Genomic DNA, 21,145 nt, shown 5'->3' with positions numbered 1-21,145 from the left:
TATATAAAAAACGTATTTTTATAATATATATAATATAAGTAAAATAATATATAATTTTAATATATAAAAATGCCGTGATATATTATAGCTATTATAAAATAATTAGTAAATCCTATATAAAACTATAATTTAATATATAATACCCTATTAGCTATAAGTTTAAGTTTAAATAATAGTAAATTTTTAAGTTTTTTCCCTTTTATAAGGTTTTCTTACTATATAATTAAATATTCCTTTTTTATAAACTAAATCCCTTATATATAAAATAAAATAAATAAAAGGGAATTAGTTTAAGGGGGGCTGTTGGAATATTTTAGATATTTAGGCTATTATTAATATAGGATATCCTTTTCCCTATACGTTTGCTACTGTATGGAGGATAATAACTATAAATAGGGGCCTTCCCTCCCGTAGAATAGACGTTAGCTAGCTTAATAGACTAAGCATCCAACGCTATTATTTCAGACGGAGGGCGCCCTCACCAGGGAGGACAAGCAGAAGCTGGCCAAGGGCATGTCCAACATCTACCAGACCTTCGGGCTGCCCGCATTCTACGCCCACGTGCACTTCATCGAGTTTGGCCCAGACGACTTCTGGTCCGGCGGCGAGCCCGCCGAGCCGTCCGCGACCGTCTCCATCTACCACGCCGCCGCCAACGTCCGGGACAAGCAGGAGGGCGAAATGTTCCTCAAGGCCTTTGACGATGTCGTGCGCCCGGTCTTGAAGCCCAAGGGCATGCGGTGGGAGTCCACCAACTATGAGACCCCTCGCGACTTTTGGAGGCTGCAGGGCATGGCGCCTCCGGACTTTGACACCGATATGCACAAGAAGTGGGTCAAGGAGAACACCTTTACCGATGAGGATGGGGAGCAACTTCTGCGCCAGCAGGGCTATTGTGTATGTTAAGCCTACTGAAAATGATGTTTATAGGTGACGTGAACTAACCGTGATAGGATAAATCCCGCTGGCAGTTACCGACGCACCAAGTATTAAAATGGCAGAAGGTGTAAGAGGTCAGGGGAATCATGGAACCCCAGGGACATCTGGAGCTTTGCTGGGCCGTTTTAGCTTGCATCATCATTTGACGCTTGCACTTTGCGCGACTCTCAGTGATATTTGCAACCTCAGACAAACCCTGGTTACTTCTCCTTTCATAGCTAGAAAGCCTAGATAGCTTCACCAGAGCTCAATGTATCACTTGTCTTCTCACTGGCCAGCTTCCCCCGTGGGCATGAGCCATCAGCTGACTTACATTGCGCATTCATCCATGTACGCGTAGCTTCCATGCTCCAGTGACGTCGAGATACGCCGATATATATTTAGATATTCTCAATTCTGATCGTAGGAAGCTTTGACGCCGAGGTAGACAGCTCTTGTTATCTAGACATTGAGCGTTCTGCAGTCTATTGGCAGGTTTGCCCTGTTCAGACTCAGATCGTTTACGAGCCGGAACAACCGGAGGAAGAATGGAAGATGTTAACATAACGAGGTGTATCTACCCAACGGTCCGCCGACAAATTGATACCCTTGGAATTACCCTAACCCTTCACAATCGAGGAGAAGGTGATGATCTGAAGGATCTCGCGCTAGTACCTGACCAGCCACTGAACTTCGACGTGCAAGATCCCTCCATGTACACAGACTCACAACACAATACCACTTTGCTGGACGATCTGTTTTACCTCACGCTCTCCATATCCGTAATTGTTCTTATTTCCGATTTCTAGCCGTGGTTGTTTCACTTTCGATGTCATTGGCTGCCTGAAGTAGATGGCGGCTACGCATGCAAGGTCAGCCTCCATCTACAACCCCCTTCACCGGGGCCGCAAGGAGATAAGACTCCTCGAGATTGTCTCAGTGAAGCCCGAGATCACATTCAAGACGCATGTGGTCTCACTGCTTGATGACCCCGTATTTACGGCGCTATCCTACGTGTGGGGTTACCCTCCGACGTGGGTGGACGTCATCGTTGACGGGGCGAAAGTACCCGTGACGGAAAATCTCACAAATGCCGTCAAAGGCATACATGCCTTCTGGGCACAACAGCACCCGAAAAGAACCCTGGAATCCATGAGGTTATGGGCTGATGCGATATGTATCAACCAGCAAGATGTGGTCGAGAAAGGGTTTCAGGTCCCGCTGATGCGTGAGATATATTCTGGGGCTGAACAGGTGCTCTCGTGGCTCGGAAAGGCCGATGAGGTCACCAAATCAGCCTTCGATGCGCTCCAGCGCATTCATCGTGGGATCTCAGCGTTGGAAAATAACGACGTCACTGATCTTGGATGGATGGAGAGCCACCATGACCTATGCAACGGCTACGAAACGGACCCCCGTGGGCCGTGGCTCGGAATCATCGATCTCATGCATCGTCCATACTGGAGCCGTGTGTGGATATTCCAGGAGGTGTACCTGGCACGGTCTCTACTGTTCATGAGCGGCCAGAGTACTCTGGACTTCAACTGTCTCAAGTCAATTCAGGAATGGCACGAATCAGCCATCCTCAGCCAGCCGTCTCGACCGAGTTACGTCAATCCTGGAACCTGGGCCTACTTGCAGAATCATCGCGGCATATTCGAAAGCGTCTCTGCTATCGACCAGGCCAAGGACATCATTTCCGACGGGCAGCGCCACCAATCCCGCATCAGGGGGATCCTCAAGGACACGGTGAGCGACGATGCCATCATATTCTACAATCAGGTTGAGACACATGCACTCCTTTTGTGGATCATGGCCGGTGTCCTTGAGTCTACAGACCCAAAGGACTCAATTTACGCCCTGCTCGGCGTTTCAGGCCTCACGATCGAGCCGGATTACACGGCAGAGAAATCGCCAGCTGAGGTCTACCTCGACTTTCTCAGGCTCTGGCAAGATTGCTGCTCGATGCTACACCCGTACTACCCAAACGATGCGAAGTCAGGTATTCTGGACCTCTGGTTCCTGATATTTGCCGGGGTCGATTCAGAGAACAACGCAAAGCCCGTGGCGGGGCTGCCTTCGTGGGCACCCAATTTTCCTGCGATAGCTTCCCGGTACGAGAGTGGCTGGTCATACTCGACAAGCTCACTGAGTCAATTCCCCGTCGGCGAGGAACTATTCACAGATGTCTCAGGACAGTGGCACATTGACGGGATGAAACTATGCTGCCCCGCTGTCTGGATCGACGAGATTGCTCATACCGGTCCAGTCGTCGATGTCGTCAACCAAGACATCATCCGGTGGACTCTGGGCTCGTTGAGCCGGCAATTGAAGTACCCAACGGGGTATCATTCGGCAATAGCTCTGCATAGGGTCTTGCTTGGCCAATACTTTGACGAGGATCTGGAGAATATGGTCCTGCCAACTCTCGAAGAAGCAGTTGGACTGATTTGCTTGTTCTTGGCACAAACTCTTCGCTCTAGACCGCAAGCGCGCGAAGACCAAGAGTGGCTTGCCAGCATGGAAATTTTGGTACATAGCCTCTTGCTCAGCCTTGGCCGACAAGAGCACCGCGATGTCCTTCGGGAAGGTCTGCACAGTCGTGCAAATGACAACGACGCACACATTCCTCCAGGTGTGACCGATTTACTTGATACAGAGGCCCTTGAGACCACACGTCACCAGCTCTTGCTAGCAGTATCAACCTCAGGAGGCGATAGGGTTGCCCAGACCAAGAAGGGCTATTTTGGTAGGTTTCCGGCGTACGTACGCGAAGGTGACGTTGTTTGTCTTCTGAAGGGGTACGACGGCCCCGTTGTGCTCAGGAGGGTCAGAAATCATTTCGTCTTCGTTGGCTCGGCATTCATCGTCGAGGCTCTCGGTGGGAGGTCTGAGGCGGAGATGGAGATTTTGAAGTCAAGCATCGAGATCTTCGAAATTTGCTGACGAATGTCGAGCTTGTCGAAGTCCATGATAAGTCCATAGAAGAGGATGGCTTGGTGGGCCTTACGGACATGGCCGATGTGGATTTGAGTGTGCAGTGGCTTCGACCAACACCCAACACTTCTCTCGCCCTGCACGATATCTAGGCATCATTTCAAGGGGACATTTATCAGCTATGCATGCATCGACACATGAGGCGACAGCCACGTTCAGAATAGAAGTGGATAGAGCCCCCCCACATTCTTATTGTTGGTAAAAAAGATGCTATTTTGAGGTTGACGGCCCTGTCTGTTTGAAACGGTCCCCGGAGTATGATCTCCAGGAGTGCATTTAGACTCTCCGAATCCCGGGAATTCACGGGCGCGCCCATCCCTGGCGCATCTTCTCGAACCTATTTTCATCGGGGAGCTGAATTACGCTAGCCAACGAGTGTGTCGGCAGAGTAATAGAAGAGCAGCTAAGAGTGGTTGTCGTCGATGTGCGTCATTTCACACCACAACGCAAGAGACATGGACCACTGGGGAGGAGAGGTGAGATCTGTCGCAAGCCTGCCTCTGTTATCGGCCGTAGACCCATGATAGACTGTCTCATCCCACCATGTGGCATCCGAGTCAACTGCCAGTTTGCCCAGTCTGTCGGGGCACAGACGATGTGTCGGCAGCGTGGCAACGGCCGGGATGGCAGCTCTTTGAATGAAACATTGACAAGTCAACGGGCCACACGACCCAGACAACCAGACAGCCGAGTGATTTTGGGGCCAGTGGGGGAAGGGGAGGATGCGAGACTACTGTGGACTGTGCAACCTTATTATTCCCGGGCGTGTGGACGGATGACGCGGGGGGCTGGCAAGGGACTTGGGGAACGTCATCGTACGGGCTGGCGGATGGGACCGAAGCGTGTGGCGAAAACCTTGGAACAAGCTGCCCCCTTGCCCGTTGAGGTTAATACCACCGTCTCACCCATCTGGGCATTTTCTGGCGCCCAACCCCAGAATCTCACACCTCACCTCTTATTCTTCTCACCGTCTCTCACCCCGTCGAACCGCTTTTAGTAGACTGCATGTACAGAGTGAATACTGCAAAAATGAGCGCATAGAAAGAGAACAACAACCCAACACATCACACCACGTCAGCCACTTCGGTTGTGATATCTCCCGTTCGCAGCAATGGCACCCGAGCGACACGACCAAGACAGTAGTCGATCCCGGCACGCACATCGCAGCCGCCGTGATCGCGATGACGGCTCCGTCGACAGCGGCTACGGGGGCTCTGCAGCAAACTCCCCAAAAGACGCTCACGATGTGCACAAAGACGCGCTCAGGGACTATCACGTCGAGTCTGCTAGGCATCATGCAGAGTCAAGCAGACGATCAAGCCGGTCTGAGGATGCGAAAGCGGCCGAGTCGAAAGCAGACAAGGAGGAGAGGGAATCAGCCAGCGACTCGGACTACGACCCCAGGGACAAGTACTACCTCAAGGTCGACGACGACGAGTACAACAAGATGACTTCTGCCGCAACGGAAGATCCAGTCCAAGACGACCGAGATCGCGATGGCACAGATAGGGACAGGAGAGACCGACGAAGATCCGATGCTTCCGAAAGGCACAGGAGTGACCGCCGGCAGAGCACTGCATCGGAGAGGGATAGGAGAGAAAGACGGGAGAGGCGCGAGAGTGATGCTTCAAATTCATCGAGACGGAGCGACCGGAATCGGAGGGAGGACCGGGATCGTGACCGACAAAAGTCGCTGTCGTCGCGCCGGCATTCGACCACATCTGACGGCAGCGACTCCAGTGAGCGGCGCAGGAGACACTCGTCCGCGCGCTCGGACACATCCAGCAACCGATCAAATAGTCGCGACCGAAAGGATTCATCTCGCCGCCGGCACGACGCATCAACAGCGTCTCACTCCCGCCACGACTCCCACTACCGCTCCCTGTCCCCCATCCCATCCGACTCCTGGGAGGAGTCAGAAGACTCCCCGGAAAGATCGCCCCGGCACCGGGGGACCAGCCGGTCGCGCGCCGCTCCGAGGCAGGCTCCAAGAAGAGCCCGACGCGGAGCAAGAGCCGCGACGAGTCGGCCCAGCACATCGACCCGGACGGCGAGGCGGCCAAGAACTTCCTGGACAAGCTGACCAAGGGCGTCGACATGAAGTCCGTGGGCAAGGTCGGGCTCGACGCCGCCGCCGTGGCGGCCATCAAGATCGCCGTCGGCACGCAGGTCCCCTGGAAGCAGCGGATCCCGCGGACTATCACCGTCGGCGCTGCTGCTGCGATCATGGACTTCATCGTGAAGAAGACGAATTTCAAGCCCAAGGGCATGATCGGCACCATCTACGCGAGGCAGTTTGTCGAGATCGTGCTGGCCAACTTGATTGTCAACCCGGTCAGCAGCAAGGTCACTGGCGCGGCGCAGAATGCTAAGGGTAAGGCGGCGGCGGGTAAGCCTGGTGGCGGAGGAAAAAGGTGACCGTCTGGTGGGAGTGACGGGCTGGACGTCCAGCAGTGGAAGAAAATTCCAGGCAGAATGTACCATTTGTATTACGAAAAGATATACCCAGCGACGCGAATGATTTGCAGCGATCAATTTCTTTCAATCAACACATAGTTACGCATTTCAACAGATATTGCCAAAGAACGAACGTCACCGCTTCCTCAGGGTATTATATCAAGTTGACAGGTCTCATCGACCTTGTCTAGGAATACCTAGGGCTTTCCCACGCTCCATTATTTACCCGAGCTTACGGCTGGGCTCTTTCAACAACCGTGTGATAGCTAATGCGCAGTCGGCCCAATGAACTAGCGGGTCCATAGAACTGGGCACCTGCCTTAATGCACTAACATTATCATTGTTTTGGGAAATGACCCAGATGGTGGGGTTAAAAAAGCAGTCTTTACCAAGCTGGTGTTGTTGTAACGATACGGATACAAGCAAGTACGTCCATCTAAGAGGGGACCCTGTCATAAAAGTAAGGAGCAGATTTCAATAGTTGGTGGACCTTCCTACACGAGCTCGTATGCGTCCAAGCCTAATATATTGTTCATAACACTAACGTAACAGAGGAGATGCACGTGTGTGTGTCAGAACATGTTTTCTTTCCTAAACAGAGTAAAGGTTGCCTACAACAGCGGGTATGTTGTGAAGGTCTCTGTTAGCCTCAAAAATTCCGCCATCTTGTGCGAAGGGTTGTAAGAAGACGGTGTGCACTTGAGAAATCGGGTTAGGCACTAGAGTATGGAAGACCTGTTGGTTGCAGGTCGCCAATAGTTCTTGGATCAGTCCGTCAGCACTGCCTTGCGTTAAACCCCCACTGCATTTCAAGACGGGGCAACCATCAATGCCCAGTCACCACCATCCAGTCTATCTCGACCTCATGGTCTGTACCCAGGGTTACCAGTACGACCACTTAGACCTGCATGCTTTTCCGGGTATGCAGAGTTTTACGAAGTGCACTGAATGATGACCTGCGATAGAATACCATCATGTATCAAGTGGCTCTTTGACACAAGTCAAATTATACTTGAGTACCTAGGTATGCAGCGTCCTGAGTATTATGTGCGGCGCTCGGCCCAGTCGCGTGTCGGATCCCATGTCGCTCTGACAGATTCGACACGGGGTAACATGGTGTATACATGCGATAGCATGAGATTACTTGCATCACTCCAGGAGAATGCATTCCTCGAGCAATGGCAGCAGTCCACAATCTAGACGCGCTTGTGCTGCGCGGGAAGCGTGGCTTGCGCACAAAGCTATTGCCCTACCATTCCGCATTGACTGCACCGGAAACGACCCGCAGGAAGGCGTGGTATACCGATGGAAAATCCACCATGCCAGTTGCGCCCTTGACACAAAGGCAGGGTAAAAGGCACGGACAAAGAAGGAACGGTGGATTTTGGAATTTGTCCTTCTGGCGCGTCTGTGTGGTTTAGGTTCAACTCAAAGATTCCATCGGCAAATATTATATGCAAGCTAGTTACAATATATTAGAGCCCTTGACACTAGCCAGATATCAACCTTAAACAATCAAGGCTCCAGCGGGCCATGATGGCACAACAAGCTTCCGGGTATCGGTCAGAGGATGAGGACAGTACACATGAGGATGATCCTGGCCAGACTCCTCTCGTTCAAGATCCAATGATATGGCTACAGCAAAATCCATCGCTGATGCAGGACAATTGGGATGACCATAATCCTGAAGACCAAGGAAGATGGAGAACTTACATTCCATCATGGAGCCGTCCGGGATATGACGACAATATAGAGGTTAGCTACGATGGGACGGAGCAGAGACCGAGAAGGGGAGATTTTTGGAGTTGGATGAGGCCGGCATTATTGCCAAGCGATCCTCGACCTACACAATATGCACAGTAAGTAGAAGGGCCCGATTGGGACGCCGAGGTGTCACTGACGGAGACCTGGGTAGGCGATTCGGGTTATTCCCCGATCGAAGACTCAATGAGAATTCTGAGACCCGTTCGATGTTGACCCCAGGACCTACTTCGATGACGACCGATGACTTTGATACTCGATGGGGATTCGAGCAAAGTTTTCAATCCACAGTCTTTCAATCTTTCACTACACAGGAGGTTAGATTGATATGGTTGCTGAGGCCTGGGTTTTGGTTTTCTGACGATTCACAGCTATTCGACTTGGGAGCCCTTGATCCAAACCAAAAGCTCCCGGAGCCAGACTTGCAGGGCGGTCTATGGCAGTTAGTTTTCTGGTAAATCTGACTATCTATAGATAAATGTATTAACCCATGTCAGCCTATTCGCTAGAAACAGATGGCCCCAATTAGGAAATGATTTCTATTACAATCTTGATGGCCAGGACAGGCTTTGGAACGTCGAAGTACGCATCTGAGGGCGTATGATTCCTCTGCAAACGATGTTCCGGTAAAACTGATACAGCTATTTAGAAAAACGATGAACTATGGGCTGCGTTACAACCATCGCTTCAGTTTGCCAGCAGGGTGCTCCAGAGCGAACATCCGTTCTGGAAGGCCATATTAAGCTTGTATCACCTGCGCCCAGTCCCTATAGAAAAGGATGGCCGGACTGACGAGGAAAAGTCAAACCCCGACTATAAGCCTTATATCTCTGTGTGGTATGATATTGATAAAACCAAGATGTATTCTAATGCAAGGGCATTGATGGACCAAAACTTTGATTCCACTGCAGCTATACTGGAAATCCTCAGGCTATGTAAAAACTGCCTCCGTTACCCAGCGTGTACTAGCTAACAGATGATGAGAATAGTACTGAGGTTTTCCATCGTACATACCGAGAGAACAGCGGCTGCAACGACTCGACAGGTAACAGCGGCTGCAACGGCTAGACCGAACGCTGGACCTGACGACAACGCACGAGACTATCGCATCCGGATAGAGATCAACGCCGCGCACATCTGGCCACTGCTTGCCCCACAATACTCGGTATCTGAAAAGACAGCTGTTAGCTTCTTTTTGGGCAAGACGATCCTTCACGAACTTGTAGTGAGCGTCCAAATAGGCCAGTCCTATATGCTTTGCCTGCTAACGAATCAACGCCACAGCATGCAGCTAAATGTGAGTAAGGTAAAGCTTAGAGGCTAATTTTGTTCCTTGGAGGACTGCAGTCAATATCCCATACACCAGAAGCAGCCAGATTCGGGTCTCCCTGGGTGAAAGGTAAATGCTGACAGCTCCAATACCTAGGTGCTCACCTGTTTCTATTGGGTCGGCCACTCCTCCTGGCGGGCATGTTGACGAATGAGCCGTGGAATCCACCTCCGAATACGGATTTCAACTGGGAAATCATAAATAATATTATTGAACTTCGTCTTGAGGCATTTCAGGATGCCTCAGACAACGTGGAATATGTGTAAGTGTCCTGCTTCTAAATCGCGGCTTGAGTCGCTATCTCTCCTTTTGTTTTGGACTGCCCGCCCAGGGTCATCAGACCCATCGGCCAAGGGTGCCAACCCTGTGAGCTACGGTACCGTGCGGGAGTTTGGCATAATTAGCCGAAGGGCTTTTGTAAGCTGACAATTTCGACCACCAGGTTTCAGGATGTTCCACAAATGGAGGAAGGCAAATGTTATGAACAGCAGGTATGCCCTCTGGAATCGTTTGCTCTTGGACAATCAGCTGAGGGCCCTGGCCTTAGTTGTTTGGTTTCGAAGTGTCCCTCGGACCGCAACCAGCTTCAGGGAGACAGAATGATGCCTACCGCTCGCTCATCTCAGCTATCTCCTGGCCCTGGAGACACCCAGCGATCCACTTGCAAAACCAACGATCCGTCAATGATGGTCTATATCGCGATTATACATCTCTCGGCTATCAAATGTACCTCCTTGAACCACCTGCTTCGGCATACGACCTGATGACCCCGCTTCGCGTTAGTTCTTTTGCCAGATTCATGCAGCAATCATGGTGGGAGTTAGATTTCTATAGGTTTGGACATCAGGCACTCAAGATACCTCTCCATTCCAGGGATACCTCCTCTCCACTCAAGACGGTTGTGATTTACAACGAAAGCATACTATCACCAGAGTTCCTTCCCATGCTCAGAGCGGTACTGCGCAGTGAAGCTGCACTTGATTTCATTGACTATGCCGTACCTGTGCTCCGTGCGCATAACCACACCGCCATACTGAGATACTTAATGCAGCTTACTATGGAAGCTTCATCGGCTAGTCTTATGCGCAACAGGCTGCACTATGAGAAGAGAACATGGCCTAACAGGCGACACAGAATAGAAGAGCTAAGCCGCACGTCCACACAAAGTTTTCACACTATCTGGTCTTCTTTAAATCAGACTTTACAAAGTCTAATTTCTACAAACATCTTGGGCAATCTTCATCAAGTCCAGGAGAACATCCATACAATGCTAATAAACTTGATGGAACTAGATCGTAAGTTCTGATAAATTTCAGCGTATAACTAGTAAGGAGACTGAACTTCTATCGAAGGCCTCTTGGGTGTAGAGATACAGTATTCACAAGCCATTGCGGCCCAATACATATTGAAAATTCCAGATGAGCGGAGGAAGATCCATCGAAGGTACATGGCCGTACTTCGGCAAAATCTCATAGCAATAACCCAAGCGGTCAGAGACGCGCTAGATCAGATTGGGCGCGACCATGAAGAACAGGGCGGGCTTCAATGGCAGACTATCAAGGCACCCTGGGAAGCACGATTGAACTTTATGACCACGACAAATCCCGGAAACCTTGACGGATATGCGTTGCAGCAGATTCAAGCTGCTACGGAGACACTGGCCAACCTCAGAAAAGCGGCGCGGCAGAAGTGCGTGGACCTGGGTGTGACCACAGGCCACGTAGACAGGGTCGTGGGGATCCTCAGTGACGGCTATATTGACTTTCCTATCGCCAGTGCACCACGAGGGCTTTTCCCCGGCGTGCCAATTGCGAGGAGCATGATGACACTATCAAAATCTGTGGAAGCAGCCGCAGTCAAGGAAATCATGTGCTTAACAAACAGAGGCATCGACGATATTGTTCGACAGTGGGTGAAGCTTTTAGAGGCCTACTTCGGACTGTCTGGCCGCATGAGAGGCGTTAGGCAGGATGTAAGGCTAGCAAGGACCATGGCAGATCTCAGCGCAATCAAGACCGTCCTGTTTCAAGTGAAGCGCGATGAAGTGCGCCCACCGCCCGCTCAAGGTGGGCAGCCCGCAAAGGACCAAGCGTTTGCCCGTATAAGAACCCAGATAAGGAATACGGTTCAAAACAACGGGGACTTGATCACTTTCCTCAGAGACCTCTGTCGTGGGGAGCAGGATGAAGAGGAATTTCAAACCATTATGAGGATACCCTATCAGGTACCAGCCCAGCAGTAAAATGTGTAAACTTTGACCAGAAACGGACTGATTTGGATGCATGTATGGCTGGAACGCATGAGGGCGGGAAGAAGATTAATAGTGTGTGTGATGCCTGTAAAAGCGTATGCTATGACTTTACATCCTCAGACCAAAAGCTATGCATGCCCACCCCTTCTAGATTGCAAATCACGGTGTCTTGATATGGGATCACGGTCCAGAAGTTAGGACTCGATTTCTGAGGCGAAAGGGCTACGTTCAAACTGATTTGCTCCTCGGCCAGCTGAAAAGAGTTTTCCACGAATTACTGATACCAATCTCATTCTTCTGGGTTAAGCAAGCTTCTACCTGATTTCAAGCCGTTCAGGCTTTAGACCGGGCCCAATATCCTCGAGACTGTAGACTCCCGCGACCAAGTGACTCATCCAAATATTTTCTGCATACTCGTACCAAGTCTCTTGACCATCAACCATTCTTCTGAGTAAACACAACTTGTCTGCACTACCTACCAGTGCTATCAACATTCCTTTTTCGACCTCATCCTTGGTCGCAAGTCCAAAATGACCATTCCCTGTCACGATTAGGTCCGCATCGTACCTCAGATTGTCTTCGATCATCTCGTAAATGCTGAGGTCGAAGCCCTCATGTTTTTCGGCTTCTTCTTGCCATACCTCGACCTTCGACCTCAATCCTTCAGGTGCATTTCGGGAAGCTAGGGGTGTTTCTTCGCACGCGGAGAGTTTGTACGCAAGGAACGTAAAGATCTTCATATCACACTCTGGATCCTCTCCGTATTTGTCGAGGAGGGTTCTGAGTAGAGCCTCACAGCAAGAACCGGAAATATCCTCCACACTGCCCTCCTCGAGGAACGGCCCAGCGCAAGCGTCATACAGGCCGTGCCCCAGTTCCGCCAGTGTCTTGACGACGCCGAGCAGGACGTCAAATACATCTGTATCCTTGGTGATGGAGAACTTGTAGACGACCTCGTCTAGTATACAGCCGTGTACACGAATTGAGCTCAAGCTTGCTGTTGGCTGCCCGTCGATCAGGTCCCCAAAATTGGTATCCGATGATGATAACGCCCTCTTTAGACCTGATGCTTCTGCAGACATCGAGAAGTCTGGTACCCATGACGGCAGCCCGGCAATAACCTTTTTACTGGGGCGGTTTCCAAGAGACCACGGCATCTTGTGCTCGACATCCACATAGTAGCAAGCTGCCTCGACGTACACATCTTGGACGCTGAGTTTGTAGTTGGCAACAGGGGGTTTTCGCTGCCGGGGAGCCGCGGTAATTGCCGCAGAAATTGATCCTAACCTCAGAGCTGCAAAGACCTTGTCCCGCGCGTCCGTGGCCTGAAATCGTGCTAGTGCGGCGATAATCCTCGTCAATTCGACCTTGCCGTACGTGGAAAACTCGAAGTCGAGTAGGACGATATCCATAAAAGTGCGGTTGTACGTCGCAGTTTTATGTAGTGCGAAGACAAGGAGTGCCTTCTTGAAGGCCTCCCAAGTACAGCTTAATGTGCCCCAGACGACAATCCCCCGCGAGCCGCCCAAGATGATCTCCTGCAGGATCCATGCTCGACTGAAGTATGACGCGGAATAAATCGCGTCCAAGACGTCCACGACAGTCTTCGACTTGAGCGCCTCAGTGACGAGTTGCTTAGCTTCGTTGTTTTCATCGATCCGGAGCGCAAACATGCCTGCAGAGTCATTCAAATCTGGACGAAGTTTCTTGTGAGCTTTTGAGAGCAGAGGAAGGCTAGCGAAGACTTCGCGGAAGGATTGGACTCTCCCCTCGATCGATCCGAGCCACATGATAACGTTCTTGGCCTTTCGATAGATGTCAGTCATCATCGCGACCTGATCGTTGACTTCATCCTTATTCTCTTGGTCAATGCAAATAGCGTCGACCCAAAGAGCCCTTGACTCTGATTCCGACCTGAGACTTCGCAGTGCCGCAGCACAATTGGGAGTCACGAGAATTCGGTCATCGGCACACTGGACAGGCACACTTCCCTTTTTTTCTAACCACTCATATGACAATGCCTCAAAAGATGGATCCTTGGAGAGCTGAGCGATTGCAAAGTCGAAAGAAATGATGTCGTTCGACTTGCCAGGGTGAAGCTCAAGGACACGTATAAAGCCTTGTGACAAAGGAGTATATCGAAACTGCCTTCTCTGGTTGAATTTGTCCAGTTGCTTCTTCTCCAACGCCCTTTCGTTTTCGACACGGATATGCCTGGCTCGGCACAGCAGCGCTATTACCGACTCATGTCCATTCTCTTTTGCATGGGATAAGGCTGTGCGTCCGTAGTCGTCTTTCAGTGCAGGCTTGGCTCCCATCTCGATGAGTGATCGGACTACTTCTGCATGACCAAGCTGCGCTGCCATGATAAGGGGAGTCTCCCGGTTGTCAGAAAGATGATTTACGTCCGCGCCATGCTCCAGGAGTAATTCGACGAGCCGTGTGTTCCCGCGACGTGATGCTAGGCACAGTTGTGAGTAGTTCGTGTCCATTTCGGAACTCATATAGGCCCCTCTTTCCAGAAGCAAGCTTGCCAGCTGGCCATCATCGGCAAGGACGGCGACAGTGAGTGGCGTCCAGCCTCTGAGATCTGCGCTGTTGATGTTGGCACCCTCGTCGAGAAGCGTGACAACCACAGTCTGATGTCGTGCCTGTACGGCATGGCCCAGAGCTGTCCGCCCATTCTCGTCCTTGATTTCTTTCCTGGCACCAAACTCTAACAAGGCGTCAACGGTACCGTCATGTCCTTGCTTGGCGGCCCAAGACAACGCAGTCCCCCCGTTCTTGTCCTGGCCGTTAACATCTGCACCCAGCTCGAGAAGCAGACGAGCGGTGGCAGTCTCGCCCCCACGTGCAGCATGACAAAGAGCCGTTTGGCCGTCCTTGTCACGATATTTCAGGTCAGCCCCATGATCGATAAGTGTGCGAACTGCGGTATTATGCCCATGTCTAGCAGCCTCTATCAGCGGCACACGGTCTTCTGAGGCGGCTTTGTGTACGCTCACTCCTGCTCGAATCAGGCGGAGTATCTGTGTGACTCTTCCTTTCCTCGCGGCGCGTAGCATGCTATCACTTCGGTTCCCAAGGCATTTTACAACCTTGTTATGACCCTTTGATCTGGCAAGAGAAATCGCCGTGTCGCCCTTTGGCGACTGAAATTCTATGTCAGCGCCTGCATCGATGAGCTGCTCCACAACACCACAGTGACCTTGCGTGGAGGCAAACATTAAAGGCGTCTTGCCATATAATGTGGCTGCATTCACGTTACAACCCCTTTTGAGCAACATGTCCACAATCTCTTCGAAACCGCCCTGGGATGCTGCAGAGAGCGTCGTCTGGCCATCTTCATCTGCCGAGTCTGCCGAAACATCTTGAGCCAGTAATCGCCGGACTATCCTTTTGTGGCCATGACGAGATGCCCACCAAAGAGCGGAATGACCATTTGCATCATTCGAGTTCGGGTCAGCTCCTTGGTTGATCAGAAATCCTACAACGAGGTCGTGGCCGGATTGTGCGGCTACAGTGATGGCCCTCTGGCCGTCTACGTCCATGGAGTTGACATTGACGCCTTGTTTGAGCATTTTCTTAACCAAATCCACGTGTCCTTTCCGGGACCAATCAACGAACACGTTGACCTCGTGGGAGGTTGAAAGCTGCAACGTCTTCTTGCTGATGGGCATACTGTCCCTGAGGACGGCGGCCAGCGAGTCGAGGCCCTTCCTCTCGGCAAAGTACTGGGCACGTCGTCCGTACATGTCTTCGGCTGTCGGGTCGGCGCCTCTCTGGAGCAAGATCTCCACAACAGCTTCGTGGCCGCCGTGTGCAGCGTAGTGCAACGGTCTCCATTGCTCCTTCGACTTGAAGCGCCCCTCTGCCTCCGAGTCTGCGCCATGGTCTAGAAGGAGAGCGACGATCTCGTGGTAGCCATATTCAGCTGCTTGACTCAGCGGAGTTTGGCCCCATGCATTCCTGGCCTCCTTGTCGTACCTGCGCCTCAGACAAAACTGCACCATCGACCTGTTCGCGGAATTTACAGCCGCGTGTAGCATGCCTCCCCAAGGATTCACAGATCGGAGGTCCGCATGTAAATCTTCCAGAAGACGCGCAATCGTTATATTGCCCTTCATGATGGCTACAAATAGAGGTGTCTGCTGCTTGGAGTTTCGAGCCTCGACACCAGCGTTGTGGTCAACGAGGAACCGCACTAGTTCCGGTGAGTCTTTCAGGGCGGCCCAGTGAAGCGAAGAGTTTCCATTGTTGTCCCTAGCATCCACGGACGCTCCCCTGTTCACCAGGAGTCGCACGGCGTCTGGTTTGGTGAAATATGCGGCAAGCGTTAGTGCCGTATGGCCCAGGTTGTCTCTTGCCTCTATGTTTGCGTCGCTGTGTCTAAGAAGCACTTCGATCATTTCCTCGCTCCCTAACATAGCGGCAGTGTGTAGTGGCGTACGGCCAGTGGAGGGTGTGACAGTAAAGTCAGCTCCCAGGTCGAGGAGGTATGTTCTATTTTACCTCTTGTGGTCAGCACTCGAGAATTTTGTACCTGACTGCTTGTATCCCATCTCCTACGTGTTGTCTTTTGATCACTTTATTGGAACGAGGATGTCTTACACAATTTTGGTTTCGCCACAGCCTGTTGCTATGTGCAAGGCAGTAGCGCCAGACTCCGTGGTCCCTTCAATATTCGCGCCCATGGCGATCAAAGCCTTTGCTGCGTCAAGGGTCCCGCGTTGGCATGCGTGGTGCAGGGCAGAGTAGCCACGCTGGTCCGGCTGATTCACATCGGTTCCTGTTTCATGAAGCAACTGGAGCACCCCGCAATTGTTCTGCCTTGCTGCGTTGTGCAGTGGCGTCCAGCCCTCTCGATCCACACAAGTGGCCGGGGCCCCAAGAGTTGTGATCAGAAGACGTATGACTTCGAGTTTGTTGTTCCATACAGCATAGTGGAGAGGAGTCTGTCCGAACTTGTTTGTCGCGCTGATGTCGGCTCCGGCCTCATGCAATAAGACGAGTATGTCACAAAAGCCACCCCAAGCGGCACAGTGACAGGCAGACTCCTCTTTCTCTTGAACACGCTTATAATTGACGTCGACCCCTTCGTCAATAAGCAGCTGCACCAGTTTCTCCCTGTTTTCCTTCGCAGCCCACAACAAGGCCTCGCCTTTATTCAAGTCTTTGCCGCTGAGACTGAAACCATTGTCGAGTAAGAGTCGCGTCAAATTCTGCGATTCGGGTGGCGTTCCAGCCATTATTCTGTTATCTTATAATAGGTGTAACTCAATGTCGTTCAAATTTAGAGAAATTTGTCCCCAGATTCGTAGAAGAGGACTCGTAAAAAGTGCGAGAGAAGCACTTCGGCACGACTGCGCCCATTTCAAGAGAGGGGAGATTTTCGCAGGGCTCAAGTCGGTTGGTACAGGGTTACATGCTTCGTCAGCCATTCATCCCACGCCTACAGCCAATCAGGGCGCATTTTCCATCATTGGATGCACCGCATCGTGTTTCGCGCTCACGAATTGGCCGCGAAGCGTCGCCAACTGGCAGTAAAGTCACATCGACTTAGCGGTGGAGTCCGCTGCATTCCGCGCCAGACGCCCATCCACATTCAATCCTATACCTAACGGCCTGGACATTCTGTGTCAGCCACAGCTGCCAAGTCCAGACAGGCTGTGGTTGATGTTGAGGACGGATATTCGCACCGGTCAAAACGGATGGCGCACCGGTTGTGATCACGTAACTAAGCAGCTATCGCCCAGTACTTACCGCACTCTCAGTAAAATAACCGAACCCTTAACTCTCTAAACAAAGAGGACACTCATAGCAGCAATGCCTAGTAGATTACAGTCTATTAAGATTAATAGCTAGCAGGAAGGCTTATGAAGAAGATAACCTAACGGCCCCTAAAGCGAAAAGTACCCTTGGGTATCACGAGATCCTCTAGCCCAACTTCATTAGTAGCTAGATAGCATGCCAGCTGGCGGGAGCGTGACTGCCCAGCCAGTCTGCACTTCAGCCTGCACTACAGAACCCACACTACACCATGGCCGAGTCCAATACACTCTACTGACCACCTCGTTTGACAATAACCCGTACGGGAAAGCCAAACCAACACATACCATTTAATAAAAACTACGTAGTTTGATCTCCTTTCATGGTGTTTGTACCAAATACGTTACTTGTATTCTGCTGCAGGGTCGTTCGGCTTCCCAATCACGCACGTCAGCAGTGTAACTAAAAAGGGTATGACAGTGCCAGCCTGAGTTGTTTGGGTATCGGGATATGAACTACCTTTGGATACGGGATGCGCAAGGGAATTTGACTGATTATTTCGAAATCTTGCCACACATCTTTCCTCCATTGGATATATGACACAGGCTGCCCAGATGTTAATCTGGGCCTTTCGTCGACGTGCGCAAGAACGTGGCGGTCCTTGCCAACCGCTTATCTGTGAACCATGCGTTCCAACTGTTAAAATGGTCGGTCACTGCTTCTTGGCGACCGAATGACATCTCATAAAAATCCAGGAATAAATATGGGATTCAAGGCTGCCTCAGACCGGGAGGCCGTCTCCCGAGGTGCATTTTTCCTTGATGAAAGGGACGGACGGACGTGGAGTCCACTCCACGACGCGGAGTCCACTCCACGGCGTGGGTAAAGATTGTCGTCAGTTCGTGTCAGAGATCCAAAACGATTCAGCCGCCTTTTTTTCCCACGAGTGGCCGGACCAGCCAGAATTGTGGGAACGTGCCGAGCCTGGCAGTTTCAAAACAAGCGGGTTCGTCGATGTTTCGAGGCATGATCGGCCTGTGCTCACTCTACTCTACACAACCTGACAAGCAAATTGATTACTTGCAGGTCATGCTGAGTCTTGGGCGTTTGTCTTCGCTGTGTGAAGTTTGCAAGTGATCACTTCAGGAGCACAGGCGATCTGAAATGATGCTTTTGAACCGACTCTCATGCCGTAGGTATTCAATACTAACGGAGCCCACGAGTCTATTAACATATCTATTAAACAAAAGAAAAAGTCATTGATCATCGGTCACCAATCTAGAAATACCGGCTCGCATGCGTGAAGTGCCCGTAAAACCACCCGCCACTGCGTCCTATCCCCAGTGACAGTTGCCGAGCCTCTGCCTCGCCAATGACCCAGAAAAATCCCATCAGAATCACCTTGTCACAAGTGACCCGTATCTGTACACCAGGGCGGGCTAGCCTCATCACCGAAGCCCATAATCCCCGTAGTAAAAGAATTATTCATTCATGACTTGCACCCGTTTACCACAGCTGGTGAGAGCGGCGGGACTTGCGCGACTTGCGGGACTTGCGAGGCTCGGCACCATCAGCAGCGGTGGCCTCCTTCTTGGCCAGCTTGTCGTCGGCCCCGGCTCCGTGCACGAGGTTCGCCGAGCGGCCCTTGTTGTCGTTGACGCTTCGCGCCTCGGCCGTGCCGTTGGCGGCCGCGCTCTTGGCCTGCCGGCTCTGCTGGCGCGCGTCGATGGCGGCGTCGTCCGTGACCGCGGCGCGCTCCTCGTTGACGCTCCGCGCCTCAGCCGTGCCGTTGGCGGCCGCGCTCTTGGCCTGCCGGCTCTGCTGGCGCGCGTCGATGGCGGCGTCGTCCGTCACCGCGGCGCGGACCTCCTTGCCGTCGCGCGTCTTGAGGCCCACGCCGCCAGCGACGTCGCCGACGGTCCCGGTCACGTCGCCCACGAGGGTGTCGACGGTATCACCTAGGGCGCGGGCCTCGACGTCCGTCTCGTTGGCGCGCGCCTCGACCTGGAAGAGCTTCTTGGACCGCTTGTTGTTGGCGTCGCCGCCGGCGGTGGCGTTGGCGGCGTTGTTCTTGGCCTGCCTGGTCTTCTTGCGGGCGTCGAGGGCGGCCTGGTCGGCTACGACGGCGCGGGCGACACCCTGGCAGTCCTCCGTGTTGCAGACGCTGCGCCCGGTCACGAGGCTGCCTACTCTGGGCTTAGGGGGTGTTAGCAGAGTGATATTTATTATACAGACTGGTGGACGGGCGAGTGGATATGGTAAGGGGTGGGGGCACATACCATGGCGTGGGCTGCGCCAAAAAGGGCGACGACGGCATACGAGAAACGCATATTGGCGGGTGGAGTGGGAGACTGCTTGCAGTGATTGTGGTATATAAGTGAAGGAGAGAAGAGTGAGTGGAAGAGCCGGTAGCCAGACCGTGGTTTGAAGGACAGGTGATGGAAGGAAGGATTTAGGAAAGGCAGGAAACTTGGTCGATGACAGCTAAGAGAAGAGTATAGCAGTAATTCGATAGAGAAGAAGGGTATTTATGATGACGGACTTCCGAGCCAGAGCCACGAGGGCGCGAGTGATGGGCGCGTGTCGTGGGCCATCCCCGTCTCGTCCCGTTCCCATCTCTGTCCATCCCTCTCCTCCATCGATCCCTCCATCCCGCCATCAAGACGTGCCATGTCGGGGATTTCCCTCGACGGCACTTGTCTGAAGATCTCATCCATCATCAACCCTCAACCCGGCCCCAAGGCAGCGACATCCCGGGCAGGGCTGACGGTTGCAGCAACGATCAGCATAGCTTATCTTGTTTTCTGCCTCTGCCAGTCTCCACCACATGGGCGTGTGCAGGGCCCATGACTGCCCAGAAGTCAGACTGCAGGTCCAGTCACCAAGTCTGCGTCAGGAAATGTGGGTTTTGGGAGCCTTTTCAGCCTCATCAGAAACATCCACGCTTGTGGTGCACGCACCCGTAGCAGGAGGTACCCCGGGCGGCCAAGAGCGATCGTCGGTAGCCGAAGCTCGGGAGTGCCTGGGCGCCCAGGGCCCGGGACAGGAGGTTCGTCGCAGAAGGGTTGCTGAGGCCGAGAGATAGGCCACACAACACGGCGAGCCGCCCACACCCACGCCTTCTGTTGCTGCAGCCGCTTCTCTCGCGAGGCCCCCTGACTATCAGCGTCTCCTGCTGTGGCTGCGTGTTTGACCCATCCGCGGATCCAAGATGTGTTGTTTGATGTCGCAGAAGCTCTCTCTGGGCCGTGTCTGTCCGTCTGCACGGCTGCACCTCTGCATGTGAAGGGTCTGCCCTGCCATGAATCAACGTCACTCCTTTTCGTATGCCCACCCTGCACTCTCCGTCAAACACGGCGCAATCAATCGTCGCTGCGTCGGATGTATGTATTGGCCGGGGCTTGGGAGGGTGGGTGAAAAGCGGGCCGATGCTCTGTCATGTGCAGTGGGAAGAAAACCAAGGTCGGACGATTCATGAACAGGCCCGACCGGCTGCCCCAGTGATCGGCCTCGGTTCGCAGGACCCGAAAAGGGACCTGACTGCCGACAGGCCACTGCCGATCGTTAAGCAATTGATGTCGTCAAGGCCCTGCCACAAGTCAGGAGCAGCTCTTTGCACGACAGATGCGAAGAGCATCCTGTGCCCAACTGGTGATTTTTGC

At 52.4% G+C, this 21,145-nt stretch overlaps 6 protein-coding genes across 6 annotated transcripts; 4 read left to right on the top strand and 2 right to left on the bottom strand.

Annotated features, from left to right (window-relative positions):
• Positions 1–513: 513 nt before the first annotated feature.
• Positions 514–1,010, top strand: INS49_004436 (uncharacterized protein; the record flags this gene model as incomplete). The annotated part of the gene is made up of 2 exons (XM_043165225.1): positions 514–897; positions 1,005–1,010. The coding sequence occupies 2 exons, from the start codon at positions 514–516 to the stop codon at positions 1,008–1,010; spliced, it is 390 nt and encodes a 129-aa protein (XP_043017940.1).
• A 760-nt stretch (positions 1,011–1,770) lies between these two features.
• Positions 1,771–3,864, top strand: INS49_004435 (uncharacterized protein; the record flags this gene model as incomplete). The annotated part of the gene is made up of 1 exon (XM_043165224.1): positions 1,771–3,864. The coding sequence occupies one exon, from the start codon at positions 1,771–1,773 to the stop codon at positions 3,862–3,864; it is 2,094 nt and encodes a 697-aa protein (XP_043017939.1).
• Positions 3,865–5,026: 1,162 nt separating this feature from the next.
• Positions 5,027–6,333, top strand: INS49_004434 (uncharacterized protein; the record flags this gene model as incomplete). Its single annotated transcript, XM_043165223.1, has 2 exons — positions 5,027–5,654; positions 5,729–6,333. The coding sequence occupies 2 exons, from the start codon at positions 5,027–5,029 to the stop codon at positions 6,331–6,333; spliced, it is 1,233 nt and encodes a 410-aa protein (XP_043017938.1).
• Positions 6,334–10,745: 4,412 nt separating this feature from the next.
• Positions 10,746–11,705, top strand: INS49_004433 (uncharacterized protein; the record flags this gene model as incomplete). Its single annotated transcript, XM_043165222.1, has 2 exons — positions 10,746–10,758; positions 10,816–11,705. 2 exons carry the CDS (start codon positions 10,746–10,748, stop codon positions 11,703–11,705), a joined length of 903 nt encoding a protein of 300 aa, XP_043017937.1.
• A 203-nt stretch (positions 11,706–11,908) lies between these two features.
• INS49_004432 (uncharacterized protein) lies at positions 11,909–16,408 on the bottom strand (the record flags this gene model as incomplete). The annotated part of the gene is made up of 4 exons (XM_043165221.1): positions 11,909–11,936; positions 12,282–14,596; positions 14,810–16,217; positions 16,326–16,408. The coding sequence occupies 4 exons, from the start codon at positions 16,406–16,408 to the stop codon at positions 11,909–11,911; spliced, it is 3,834 nt and encodes a 1,277-aa protein (XP_043017936.1).
• A 2,581-nt stretch (positions 16,409–18,989) lies between these two features.
• Positions 18,990–19,813, bottom strand: INS49_004431 (uncharacterized protein; the record flags this gene model as incomplete). The annotated part of the gene is made up of 2 exons (XM_043165220.1): positions 18,990–19,679; positions 19,763–19,813. The coding sequence occupies 2 exons, from the start codon at positions 19,811–19,813 to the stop codon at positions 18,990–18,992; spliced, it is 741 nt and encodes a 246-aa protein (XP_043017935.1).
• Positions 19,814–21,145: the final 1,332 nt, after the last annotated feature.

Source organism: Diaporthe citri (genome assembly GCF_014595645.1).
Source record: "Diaporthe citri strain NFHF-8-4 chromosome Unknown scaffold_12, whole genome shotgun sequence".
Classification (NCBI taxonomy): Eukaryota; Fungi; Ascomycota; class Sordariomycetes; order Diaporthales; family Diaporthaceae; genus Diaporthe; species Diaporthe citri.
Note: the sequence above shows the minus strand (reverse complement) of the source record. Positions and strands in the feature narration are given on the sequence as shown.